Genomic DNA, 12,554 nt, shown 5'->3' on the forward strand with positions numbered 1-12,554 from the left:
CCCCTTCATTGAAATGTTTTTGGGGGACATTTGGCTTGTTTTTATTATTCTGACTGCAAGACATGAGATGACAAAACAATTTTTTTTTTTAGTGTGTAATACTAATAATATTTTTTATGTTTGCCTTTTTTTTCCTAGGCATTTTCATTCTGCTTTACCTGTAGAAAGTCAGGAGGGAGGGAAGGGCGGGTGGGATGGGGGGTCTGAGGGTGTCAGTCTCATAGTTACAGTCCGGTTAATATTTTCCAATTAATGCAGATTTGTTGCATACCCAGGGGCTCCCCAAGGGGTCAAATTTTTACCTTTTCCACTTTACATCTTATTCAGGTGTGGGGGGTTTTTTCCTTTTTTTTTTTGGTTTTTTTTTTGTTTTAGGTTTTTTGTTCTGATGTGAGGAAATGAAAGGACCGGTTTTAATGTATTTTAAAATGAATAGCTAAATTATTGTCTTCATTGGTATGGGATGGTTTTTTTGAATGAAACGGTTCCCCCTCCTCCTCCCCCCTCCCCCTGCTGTAATAAATATCAACATAAACATTTGATTTCAGTGCTCTGCAGTTTGTTCCTGGTGTTTGCTGCCAGACCCAGGGTGGGAGTTGGGTATTTTTTTCCAGCCTTTATCAAGGGCCAAACCCCAGATTTGGGGTGCAGGAGCAGAGGTGATGCAGAGCTGAGGTGGCATTTTAGGGGGGCTGGCTGAGCCTGGGAATTCAAAATCACAAAGGGATTCAGGACCATTCAGGATGCAGCTCAGGACCTGGGTGAGGTTTAGTGATGCCTGTTTGCTTCTTGGAATTTTTGGGTTTTTTAAAGCATTTTGAAAATTTAGCCTAGAAAATGGTCAGAGTTGTCTGCACCAGGCTGAGGATGTTCTGGCTGGATGCTTGCCCTCCCCACACCCAGCCCATCAGGCTGCAGGCAGAGAGAGGTGTTTTAGGGGCTAAAAAGGGAATTTTTGGTACCCCGAGGCTTTGCTCGTTAGAGGCTGGAGGAGTTGGGATACCAGCGTGATGATGGAGGCTGGTCTGCCCTGCAGCAGCTCCCTGGGCCAGGAGCTGGGTGCTGCTACTTCCCTTTGCCAGAGTCCTGCACTGCTGGGAGGTAAGAAAGGGAGGGGAATACATGAGTGTTGTTTTCAAATATGTAAATACTGAGCTTGCAGTGGGGTCTGTGACCCCCTCCTTGGGCCAGAGCTGCAGTGCTGGGTGGGTGTGTGCACCCACACAGGAGCAAACAGCTCCAGGAGTAATCCAGGCAACCCAACCTGGTTCCCCAAGGGGCAGCATCAGAGGCTGGGGGAAAGATTGGGAAACTTTTAGGCCTTTGGATGGGTGGCTGCAAGTGCCAGGTGCCTGAAACGCTCCCAGGAGCTGCTGTGTGAGACTTGTTCTCTACCTTTGACTAGTTGGGGCAGGACATGGCTGGCTGTGAGCTCTCTCCCTCCTTGTGGGAATGTTCAGGCGTGGGCTGTGGGCTCGGGGGGCTGTGGGCCATCCTGGAGCTCTGCTGCTCCTGGGGAATGCTCCCACCTGGCACTGGCACCCACAGCCACGTCACTGCTGGAATTCCAGCGGCGAGCACCGTGTGGTGGTGGATGCTCCTGGAGAAGGGCAGGGGAGCAATGCAGTGGATGGCTCCTGGGTTTGGGAATCACCACCGTGCCTGCACAGCCCATCGGCAGAGGAGCAGGGTGTTTGCACCCTTTGCTGCCTGGGCAGGTTTGCTTCCAGGGTAACAGCACAGGTGTCCATGTGCAGGGCCCGCAGCCATCCCCAGTGTGGATTTTGGTCCAGGCAATCACATCCCCCTGTGCCTTGCAGAAAGTAGAGTGTGAGCGTTGTCAATCACTTGGTTTCATGACCCCTGATGAGGAAATCCTGCCCTCCCAGACCCCTGGGGCCATCCCTGCCTACCCAGGGCCTGCTCAGCTGCCCAGAGCAGCAGGCTCCTGCACTGCTGCCTGTTGTATTTTTATTGTGGGGCATAGAAAAGTCCTTCCTGTTGGTTCTTAAGGGTTACAGGCTGGTATTATTAAATATCACCATGAAACTGCCAAGTTCCCTCCACGAAATGTCTCCTGAGCCCAGCCTCAGGGATAATTGTCTCCCCCATTAGTTTTCATTAAATTAAATGCAGGAGGAGGATCAGAACAACCAGGGGCTCCAGGCTGAGCACAGTGTGTACTTGTTGGCATGATGTGTGCAGCCTGTGGAGCTGGATTTTGCAGTGGGAGCGGAGGGGAGGGGAGTGTGGAGTGGTGGAGAGCTCTCCTGTGGGCAGCCAGGCTCCTCTGGGTCCTCCAGAGCTCTCCTGTGGGCAGCCAGGCTCCTCTGCCTCCTCATCTCAGGCTCCTGCCACCCCATTCTTGCATGTTCTGCTTCCCTGGCTGCTGTTCATGAAAAGTTAATGCCTGGCCCTGGTCCGTGCTGAGGTAACGCCATTTGTCTGCTGACGAGCCTTTATAACTTATTGATGCCAACCCAGATGTGCTTCTGTGACCCGCTGTTGGGCTCCCCATCCCACCTCCCTCAGCTGGGCCGGTTCCAGCAGGCCCACTGGAGGAACTGGGAGAGCTGAGCCATGCACAGAGTGCTTGGGAAGCACAGCAGACACCAAGGACAGGTGGTAGGGGCTGCCTGGTTCGAGGACCACGATGGGCTAACCTGAGCGTGGTGCCAGGTGCCACGCTGGGAGCTCCACTCGCCCCCACCTTGAGCTCCCCTCCAGGCCCTCAGAGGAGCATTCCCTGCACGAGGATCAGCTGCTCCTTCCAGCAACACACGGGTACTGCTTCCCCCCGGCCTCAAGTGAGAGTGGCTGTGCCTCAGCAAAGCAGGGACACGGTCTCACAGCCCTGTGTATGATCCCCTCGCCTGCAGCAGCTTCCTGATGCCTCACACAACCCCTGAAGCCTTGTTTTCCTGCTGACCATCCCACGTCTCCCTGCTTCCGCTGTTTTTCAAAACTGCCTTTGCTCTGCCTTTGTCCATCCTTCCCTGTGCTTGTGCTTTGTCTCAGCTCAGCTTGGACACAGCAGGGTTCCAGCTTCCCTCAGTCTCTCCCCTTCAACTCTCTGCCCTGACAGAGATGTCTTTGTTGAGAGGTAAAAGCAGCTGAAGGGACTCTGCCTCTTCCAGACGGACCATCCCCACAAATTCCCACATCTACTAGAAGCACATGAGGTGTTTCACCTCTACACAACCCCTCTCCACCACAGCTGCTCTTCCACCAGGCTTCCTCAGGGAAATTCTCTCCTCAGGAATGCTAAGGGGCAGCTGGCTGCCCTACAGGGCTTCCTCCCTAGGACGGGTAATGACCCGAAGCTGGAAGAGCGAGGGGATGTCAAGCAGGGTCCGTGTGACACAGCAGGGAGGCAACAGCCCGAAAAAGAAACACCCACTGCGCGTGACAGGCTCCACAGAGCACAGCTCTGTTCAAATGTATTCCCAAACACCTGGGTGCAAATCACAGACCTGAACAGATTTACTCCGTTGAGCTGAATTAGGCATCCCTCGAGCAGGCAGGATTAAGATGATGCAGAGCAATGCAAAGCTTATGAGGTTTTTTCCTCTTTCAAGCACTTCTGCTAACTGGGGAGGGATTTGTTAATTTAGCTTGCAGCCACTGCATCCCCAACTTACGGGGTGCAATTGTTGATCTCAAATGTGACTGGTGAACATTCCTGAAAGCTGCAGAGTGGAGCTGCCTGATGGGCTGGGGCTGGAACACACAACTGGGGTATTCATCCAGATGGCCAGGGATCACAAAGCACAGACCAGCCTCTGACACAAGACACTGAAGTGAGATGAATTTCTTGGAAATGTGCTCTTCCACACCTTAAAATAGCGCAGGCTGTCCTCTCCCTTCCCATGTGCTGGAGGGTACCAGAACTGTAAAACATTCTACATTTGGCTGCAGCTAATTTAGCTTTCATTTTATAAAACCCACACTAATCCCCCCATGTTAAAAAGAATATGCTTCCTGCTCAGTTAACTCTGTGTGGCAGGAAGAAATTCTTCCTTTGTATTTTTAGCAGCAAATACCAGCTACAGGCACCAAAGTTTCCCGCTACATTCCACACCACTTTCCCCAAATGCACAGGTCTCTTCATCCAGGATTGGGGGATAAAAGGACCGTGGTTCTACAGATCCAACAAAGCAATCCCTCCGATTAAGTGCTTTGGGAACTAAGCACAGGGCAGCACGACGCATCCCACGGCAGCCAGGAGTAAAACAAAGTCAAAGCCAGGCAGAATGAAAAAGCCTCGTGGCTCAGGCTTTCCCCTTGAAGCTTTGTAAGTCTCTTCTGCATTCAGAAGGACTCAAAGCAACCTCGGGAACAGGTTTGAGTCTGGCTCTGTGCAGAAGCACACTGAGAGCAGAGCCTGCGCAGAGGAATAATGACTGGCTTATGTTCTTCCCAGGCAATGGAGGAAGAGTGCAGGAGGATGCATCTGACGACTTCTCTAACCCAAATCCAGAGGTGAGCCCCTAAAATGAAAGAGTTTCTTCATGCACTATTTAGTTTAAAAAAAAAAAAGATTTTACTTTCAGTAGCAATATAATTTATTTTTTAAAGTAAATTAATCCACCTTTCTTTAATTATATGACGGGTCTGGCAAAGAGAAGCAGCAGGTACAGTTGGTGAAGTATTTTCATTTGAGCTGAATTTCACACAGTTCCATGCAGATACAGTGCCAGAAACTTCTTGAATGTGTCTGGCTGAAAGCCAGAAATTCCAGCGGGCTTCTGCAGAGAAAAAGACACGGATGCTCAGTTTGCAGTGAAGTGATTAATGTAGACAAACAACGGCTTTAAACATGCTTGAATAAGACTTTCAGGCATGGCAGCTTCCAAATTGTGCTCTCCCTCCCCAGAAGGGTTTGTGTGGGGGTACTTCCACTGGTGTCAATCTCAGAGGGCAGAACCCCTTTGCCTCTGAGTGAGATGCCCTCCCAGTATAACCAGTACTGGCAGCCCCGTGCTCTATTCACTCCCCAGAGAGGCTGACTGTCTCTTGTGAAAGTTCCTTTCCTCAGAGCTGGCTTTGAACAAGCACATTATGAGATGGTGGATTACAGTATGGAGGAGTTCATGTTAAGCTTGGCATGTCACACATCAGCACTACAAATACTCAGGAACTGGTACCCTCAGAAACGCCTGCTTAGGTAAAAATGAGGCCAAAGTCCTCTTCAGGTCCCTCCAGACAGTTTAAAACCTGCTGCAGCTCTGTGCCAGCTCCCAGACCCCAGCTGTGGTGAAAGGGCAGCATTCCCACCACCATTTCCCAAGTTTTCCTTACCGTAACAACTCTCTTCTTGACTTCGGGGACACATTGGGCTCTCTCATACAGGTTCTGATCAGAGTCAATCCAGACTAGATTTTTTATGCCATCATTAGAGACAAGGTCTGTTGTATTTAACTGGAACACCATGAACTGGAAGAGCTGTCCATCTGTGCCAATGCTTTGCACCACTACTGGCTGTTCCAAAACCTTGGGATCGTTCTAGGAAAAGAAGGGGCATGTGGGGGAGAATGTTTCCAAAGCTAGTTACAACAGAAATTGTATGAGTACTTGCTGATTCTGCATCTTTGGGTTGGTTTAAAGCCAAGATTTTAATAAATATATTGTTACCTTGCCCAGAAAATTACTCTAGTCAAACAAGTTTTGAATGTAGATTTTGTATTTTAATTAAAATTCCTCCTTCAGCCAGCAATGAACTGTCAATTTACATACTGAGCTGTGGGACGGGTTAGAGTTTTACAGCTGAACTTATTCCCTGGTTCCTGCCCATACCACCCCACTGCATCACACACACGCTCATTGCTGAGCACTGGATTTCTGGATTTCTGAAGGTTGGGGTTTTCACCTCTGGACTGGGAAGCTTGGATGTGAAAATTACTGTAGGGGGCTTTCAGGCCTCCCTGCACTGGCTGCAGCAGCAGAGGAAGAAGAGAGGCCCAGCAGCAGGCTCCCATACGTACCCCGTGGAGCGCCTTGGCCTTGGCCAGCGCGTTGCCAAAAGCAAACATCAGCATTTTAGCACGGAGCTGCTCTGGTCTGAACCTGTCCGTGCGAACGTTGGCAGACTCCAGGAAGAACAGGGTGTGAGGATGAGAGTAGGGATAACCATCTCTGAAACCTAAAGGGCACACACTCATGTCAGAAACCGCTCAGGAAGACACTATGCAGCCAAGGTTTTCTCCCACTATCTTCAGGAACTGCTCAAGTAGTTTGCTGGGGTTTGAGTTCTTGTCCTCAGTCCTGCTTAGGCAACAATATACACACCACAGGTCTGGAGCACTTGCACTGCAAACCTGTGCCCATTCCTCTGTCCCCTCATTCCCACACAGTCCCTACTCTCAGGTGCCCTCAGAAGGACAAGGACTCCCAAGTTAACCCAGACATAGATAATCATCATCAACACTGACCTGTATCATTGAGCTCTTTGTACACATTCACCTCCTGAAGATCGATTGTAGGTGCAATGGGATAGAAGGTCTCCAGAACATGCTCTTTGGTGGCCAGTATCTCCTCCTTGGAGGCTACTGGTGGTATTGGGGTCATAGAGTTCATGAGTATTCCACTCAGGCCACGGACCTGAAGGAGGATGGATTCTGGAGAGGGAAATTAGGCTACAGTCAAACACTGGTGAAATAACATAAGGGAAAGATGTACATTTCCTTTTGCCAATCTGTTCTGCAAGGCTCACTCTCTCCCCCTCACCTCCAAACCCATCTTAAACAGTAACTCATGTGTAGGTTCTTCTTCTGAAATGCCGACGTTAATTGCTAAGGCTAAGTTCTTAACTAAATATCCTTAGAAAAACAACAGCACTGATTTAGGACACAAGAAAATAAACAATCAGGTCTAAGACACTGATTCCCTTCTCCCACCACCTTGTCAATATTGATTAACAGCTAATAATCTCCTCAGGGACAGCATCCTGCCATAATCCATGGCTACCCATGCCAACAGCGCTATTTAAACCAGAAAGAATTACCTGGTTCCAGAAATTGTTTAATTTCAAGTCCTCAGCCTTAAAGCCAGGAGCTTTGCTACCCCTCTTATCTTACAGAGCTAAATGCTTCCACCACAGCAGCAACTGACCTCTTTCCCACGTTGCTGCTATCCTGCAGTTTCTAGCCAACATCCTTTTACTCAGAGAAGGAAACTTCCCAGACATTAACCGGCATATATGTATCAGGTTTTCAAACAGCATTGGGCTGTAAAACAAGAAAAGAAACAGTTATATAAAAATGAGATCATAATAGCAGGCAGATGCTTCTGGGGCACAAATGCTGTAAAATTACTGTATGTAAAACATATAATGGCATAACACTCCCAAACAGTTAACAGAGATTGCAGATTGGTATCTCACACACACCAGGCCTGTTTCAAGTTGGCAGAGGTAATGCTTACAATTATTTTAAAAACTGATACTCTGCATCAGCTAGAAGTAGATCTTGAGTTGAAACAGAGAGACGTTGGCCTGAAAGAAGCTTTGATCTAGTGTAGTATTTATGTCAGTGCTACTGCCAATATTCAGAATTGGGTTTTATTTGTTGCTTTGGTTGTTGCTTTTTTTGTTTGACAATCTGAAGGTCTTGCACAGCAGACCCTCTTTCCACAGAAGAGCTGCGTATGAATTTTCTCTGTAGTGTTTAAAACCTCCCCTACAGCTGAGCACTCACCAATATCGTTCCCTCCTGGGAGCAACGTCTGCCGTGTCCCAGAGCCGCGCGTGGGACACCATGTGTTTCGCCCTCTCCTCGAGCTCCTGGAGCCCAAGAGCCGGGTTATCCATAATGCCCTGCACGGCTGGGGGCAAACCTTCCACGAGCTTCGTCTTGGTGAGCCACTGCGCCTGCCGCACTCCTGGAAACACAACCCAACGCGACCTATCTACCACAGGGTCACAGTGGTGATGCTCAAGGCCCCCTTCCAACCCAAGCCATTCCATGTGACCGAGGCTGCCTGGCAGCTCATGGGGCTGGGCAGGCTCTTCGCAGCCCGTGTTTTACACTCTGTGCGAGGAGAACCCTTGGCAGGAGGAGCAGGGCGAGTGCTTGGGAAGGGGACAGCGCGGGGTGTCGGGTACCTTCCAGCATGCGGACACCCTGATGGCAGATGTAGCACCCGCGCTCCTTGTACAGCGGCATCTCCTCGTAGCGCGGCCCCGGCGAGTGCCAGGGGTCGCGCCAGCCGCGGTCCCAGGGCGGGAAGCGCGGCCGGGCCAGGCCGGGCACGTAGTGCAGCCGTTCCGCGTACGTGACGGTGTCCAGCTCCACCTGCTCCCGCACCGACCGCGGCTCCACCGCCACCGCCTCCGGCGGCGGCCCGCGCACGGTCCAGGGCGTGCGCGGAAGCGGCGAGCGGTGGCGGGGCCGCCCCGCGCGGGTGACGATGCGGCGGGTGAGGCCCCGCGCCGCCGCCGCCGCCACCACCCCCGCCCGCCTCAGCGCCATCGGCCCCGCCGCCATCGCCGCCATCCTCCTCCCGCCGCCGCCTCAGCGCCCGCCCGCCGCCATCTTGGCGAGGGCTCGTCCCCCACCGTCACCCCCGGTGACTGACGGCGGCGGCGGCCAATGGCGGGCAGGCGCGCCCCGCGGTAAGGGAGGGTCGGCAAATTGCCTGGCGGGTGAGGGCAGGCGCTGGGTTGGTGAGTGGCGAGGCGGGCGGGGAGAGGCGCCTCATCGCCTGTGGGGCGGGGGCACTTGAGGGATCGTCCCTGGGCGGGAGCCGGCGGGGCCGGCTCTGGTGTCCCGGGGCTGGGGCGGCTCTGCCCCGGGCCGGCCTGTCCGAGCCCCCGGGCGCGCACAGTAAGTGCTCGAAACTCTGTAAATCTGCCCAGCCCCGAGCCCGGGCGTCTCGGACTCACCCGCGGCCACGTCGGGTTATCCCCCGTTCATAGCCCGTGGGTGCTCCGGGTCCCCGGACACAGCGGGTAGGAAGCCGGACCAGTCGCCTTTGGTTCCGTTCCCCGCCCCCCTCCTTGAAATGAGTGTGTTTCTGTTGCAGGGGTGAAGGTTAGTTAATTAATTGACCTTGACAGTGAAACTGCTGGAAGTGCTAAATGTTCGCTTCCTCCGCTTCATCACCCGTGGCTTCATAATTTCCTGTGGACCGCTTTGTGTCCAAGGGATGCAGACACAAGTGCGTTGTGAGCAGCCTTCACTCAGCCCATGTGTAAGAGTAGAGGGGCCCCGCGAGGTCTGCAGCACGGTTTTGATCTGAGGAGTGTTCAATGGGTACAACTCATTGGGAAGCAACGGGAGCAAGAGATAAAATCCTGTGCTTCCTGGCCTCCCCTACCTGTGCATTTAAAGCCGTATATTCAAAGCCCATAACCAAAGTTGTTGTTTCCCTGAGACTTTGCCCTCTTTGCCTCAAGTCTCTTGGCTCTGAACGCCGCTTTCAGCTCGCTGCCCTTCCCCCGTTCCAAAGCTGCTCAAAACTCAGGCCGCATCTGGTGGCTGGGTTTGTTACCCATTGTCCTGGTGGTTGGGTTTGTCACCCTTTCTCCTGGACCGAGCAGCAGATTTTTAAGATATTTCTGCTCCGGGTGACCAAGCGGCTCTATTGTAGGAAATCACCACGGCGGAACGAGCAGGATTAAAGGGTGTAGCTTTGCCTGGGCAGCCTGTCTGGGGAGGAGGGCCCGAGGCTGGGCTGGTGGCTGCGAGATCTGCCGTTTGTGCAGGGGCATTGAGCACTCGAGCAAAAATGGGGTGTTGCAGACAAAGACCAGCTCCAGGTTTTCAGTTTAACACACACACAAGATGCTCAAGAGAGATTTTCTGTCCTTCTCCGAAAACACCCAGCTGATGAGCCCGCGCTGCTTTTCATCGTGCTGGGTTTGATGCAGGTCTTGTGTTTTGCAGGCAATGAGTGACAACGAGGAGGACTGGCTGGCTCTGAGGCCCCAGGAACCTTCTCCATCCCAGTGCTGCGGCAGCGGCTGCAAGCCCTGCATCTATGATGTGTACGAGAAGGAGCTTGCACAGTGGGAGAGAGCCAAAGCAATGCAAGACAAAAGCCTTCTCATGGGAAAGAAGGAGCAGGTCGATTTCTCTTCCTCGCATCCTGGAGCCTGTGCTTTGATCGTACTTGTTTGAGTGTGGGGTGGTGGTGTTGGGTGAGGATGCAGGGATAAATTCAAGTGGTGCCTTAAGAGAGGGCTGTAAATGCAATTCCCCAAAGTCAGCCTTCACCCTCCCCCTTGGCCACTCTCCCTGCTGTAATGTGATTTTCCAAGTGTAGAGTTCTCCCTGGTGTCGCATTACAGCTCTGGCTCTGCAGATTCTCCTCTCCGAATTTCCTCGGAGAAGCTTTGTTTTCCTCACCTTTCTCATCTTTGCCTGATTTTTAGACTCGTATTTTGATACTGAGAAAAAAAACTGCGTTGTGTGTGGTCGAGCAGTTGTCTTCAGAGTGTAGTTTTTAAGCCTGTCAGTGCCCTTTTACATTAGATTAACTATGCTGGGTCAAGCAAAAAAGATCAGCTGAAACAACTGACAATATTTTCTGTTCACTGTGGCCATCAGCAGGTTGCAAAGTTGTCCCCAAAGCAGCACTTGGCTTTTTTAGCACAATTATTTCTGTTTGTTTCCAGACGTGAGGAAATGATCACAGTGAGTCATAATAGGATGACCTTGCTGTAAGGTATAAAAAAATGTAATTTAAAAAGGTGGTGGTGGGGAGAAATGCAAGATCCCAAAGTGCATGCTGCAGAACATGATAATGAATCAGCAGAGAGCTGGAATTTGCGCCGGCCCTCAGTGTTTAATATACGTCCTGAGTATCTCTGGCACTAAATGAGCACACACGTTTGCTTCCAGAGAAAAATGAAATAATAAAAGACACCATCTAACCAAGTAATTATTTATTGTTGTTCTTGCAGAGCAATAATTCAGAGCTGAATCCAGATACATTCACTGCATTCAGCGTGAGCTCAGTGGAGCAGCTGACAGAGGACACCTACCAGTACAAATTTGAATTACCGGGAAATAGCAGCCTGCAATTGAGTTTAGGACAACATATCCTGTTAAGGTATTGTTCTCTGTGCTAGTTAAACAGTCTGCATTATGTAACCTAACACGTAGGGTTTTGTCAATAGACAAAGGCTTCATAGCAGGCAAATCATGATTTCTGTACCTCCACAATGACACAGATGAAAGAGCTCGTGAGCTCACTGCCTCTACTAATTCTATGGTAAAAGCTGTAGTTTTCTTCAGCATTATCCCTGCGTTGGTGGCTCAGAAAGAACTAGGTTAAGAAAATACATTTGCAGAAAGAAAGATTTAAAATAATAGATCTTACAACAGATTATTTACTCCACCGTGTTGGAATTAAGACAATGAGCTGCACTTGCCCCAGAGCTGGGTATTTTAGGCCCTGTACCTTGGGGTAACTCAGCACCCCAGTAACCAGGCACTGCCTGACTGATTTCTAGCAAAACAACCCTCCTGTGTAGTTTGCTGCTTGCCAGAAAGGGGCCACTTGGGGAAAGTTTCTGTCTCTCAGCCATCTGTGGTGATCATTGCCAGATAGAGAAAGTCCTGTTAGGATGCCATTGATGTGCATCTGTTGACGTCCCTGGTACGTTCAGGGCTGGTGTGTGCAGCTGGCTCTGCTGACAGCACACGCTCCTCCCTCCAGCCCTGGCTCATCACACAGCACAGAAAAAGGTTTGGTCACTTCAATCAATTCCCGTGGTCAGTAGCAAAGAGCAGGGTGGATAATTCCATGGAAAGGGAGGACTTACAGGAAAACAGTCTGTATTGACAAGGCCTGAGGTCAAAGCTGTGCCTTGGTTTTTGTTATTTGATTACCAGATGCTGACTGGATGCAGAAAGTGACCCCAGCTCAAAAGGAACAGCAAACTTATGTGTTTTCTCTCCCCTTTGCCACTCATGCATGTTCTTACAAAATCCCTTTCAGGGGTGTGTCCAGGAGTTGGATGTGGTACAGCTGAGGCTACCACTGGGAAAACAAAAGGTGCTGTTAGCCATTAAGTTCCCCTTGGATTTCTGCCTCTGGAAGGGAAATGTTTTGCATCTGTGCACAGGCTGGGCCAGTGGGCAGAGGACCTGTCTCCCAGAGAGCTGCAGGAGCCCCCCAAATGTCCCAAGTCACAGGGGTTTTCTGTTTCTCTTCTCAGAGGAGTGGTGAATGGTTTGGAGGTCCAGAGAGCCTATACTCCAATTAGCCCCAGGAATGCAGAAGGTTACTTTGAAGTTCTAATTAAAGTAAGTAAGCCTGGACAATATGCATTAGAGTATAAGATGTTTTCTTTAGGAACCAAGCATGCTGTCAGTGTTTCAAGTGAGACTGTCTCAAATCCCTCATGGACTGTTTCTCTGTTGTTTTGAAGTGTTTTTGCTTTGCCGATAAAAATTGCAGTTTTTCCCACAAAACTGAAAGCAGAATAAGTTGACACACAAACAAGTGCTTTGCAGCAGAAGCCCTGGGATCACCTGGGAGAGCCCCTGGGATGGAAAGATGTGTCCATTCCACTTCTCTCCTTTCATTTTGCTTTTTCAGGCTGTCTT

The 12,554-nt window shown here is 50.7% G+C and overlaps 2 protein-coding genes across 6 annotated transcripts in view; one reads left to right on the plus strand and one right to left on the minus strand.

The window, feature by feature from the left end:
- Nucleotides 1–3,611: 3,611 nt before the first annotated feature.
- LOC128792347 (NADH-cytochrome b5 reductase-like) overlaps nucleotides 3,612–12,554 on the plus strand; it is a 29,468-nt gene continuing 20,525 nt past the window's right edge. The window contains exons 1-4 of one of the 5 annotated variants that reach the window (XM_053950686.1): nucleotides 3,612–4,482; nucleotides 9,885–10,064; nucleotides 10,904–11,052; nucleotides 12,164–12,251. In XM_053950686.1, the coding sequence (XP_053806661.1) occupies nucleotides 4,411–4,482; nucleotides 9,885–10,064; nucleotides 10,904–11,052; nucleotides 12,164–12,251 (489 nt within the window). In that variant the 5' untranslated portion in view covers nucleotides 3,612–4,410. Of the gene's footprint in view, nucleotides 4,483–8,505; nucleotides 8,612–8,753; nucleotides 8,823–8,857; nucleotides 9,030–9,884; nucleotides 10,065–10,903; nucleotides 11,053–12,163; nucleotides 12,252–12,554 lie in introns of those variants that run through there. The other 4 variants (XM_053950687.1, XM_053950684.1, XM_053950683.1 and 1 more) reach the window with 4 other exon arrangements.
- MRPL37 (mitochondrial ribosomal protein L37) lies at nucleotides 4,544–8,502 on the minus strand. The gene is made up of 7 exons (XM_053950688.1): nucleotides 8,102–8,502; nucleotides 7,695–7,878; nucleotides 7,111–7,226; nucleotides 6,432–6,617; nucleotides 5,985–6,142; nucleotides 5,302–5,505; nucleotides 4,544–4,748 (listed from the first exon to the last, which is right to left on the minus strand). Exons 1-7 carry the CDS (start codon nucleotides 8,490–8,492, stop codon nucleotides 4,671–4,673), a joined length of 1,317 nt encoding a protein of 438 aa, XP_053806663.1. The 5' UTR covers nucleotides 8,493–8,502; the 3' UTR covers nucleotides 4,544–4,670.

The sequence above is a fragment of the Vidua chalybeata genome, chromosome 9 (assembly GCF_026979565.1).
Source record: "Vidua chalybeata isolate OUT-0048 chromosome 9, bVidCha1 merged haplotype, whole genome shotgun sequence".
NCBI classification, from domain to species: Eukaryota; Metazoa; Chordata; class Aves; order Passeriformes; family Viduidae; genus Vidua; species Vidua chalybeata.

What these genes read in the sequence shown, in the direction of transcription:
- MRPL37 (XM_053950688.1), bottom strand. Translation starts at nt 8,492, where the DNA reads ATGGCGGCGATGGCGGCGGGGCCGATGGCGCTGAGGCGGGCGGGGGTG. An exon ending in CCCAGGAGGGAACGATATTG is followed by an intron (nt 7,227 to 7,694) that starts GTGAGTGCTCAG and finishes CTTGTTTTACAG; the next exon opens with CCCAATGCTGTTTGAAAACC. An exon ending in AGGCCAAGGCGCTCCACGGG is followed by an intron (nt 5,506 to 5,984) that starts GTACGTATGGGA and finishes TTCTTTTCCTAG; the next exon opens with AACGATCCCAAGGTTTTGGA.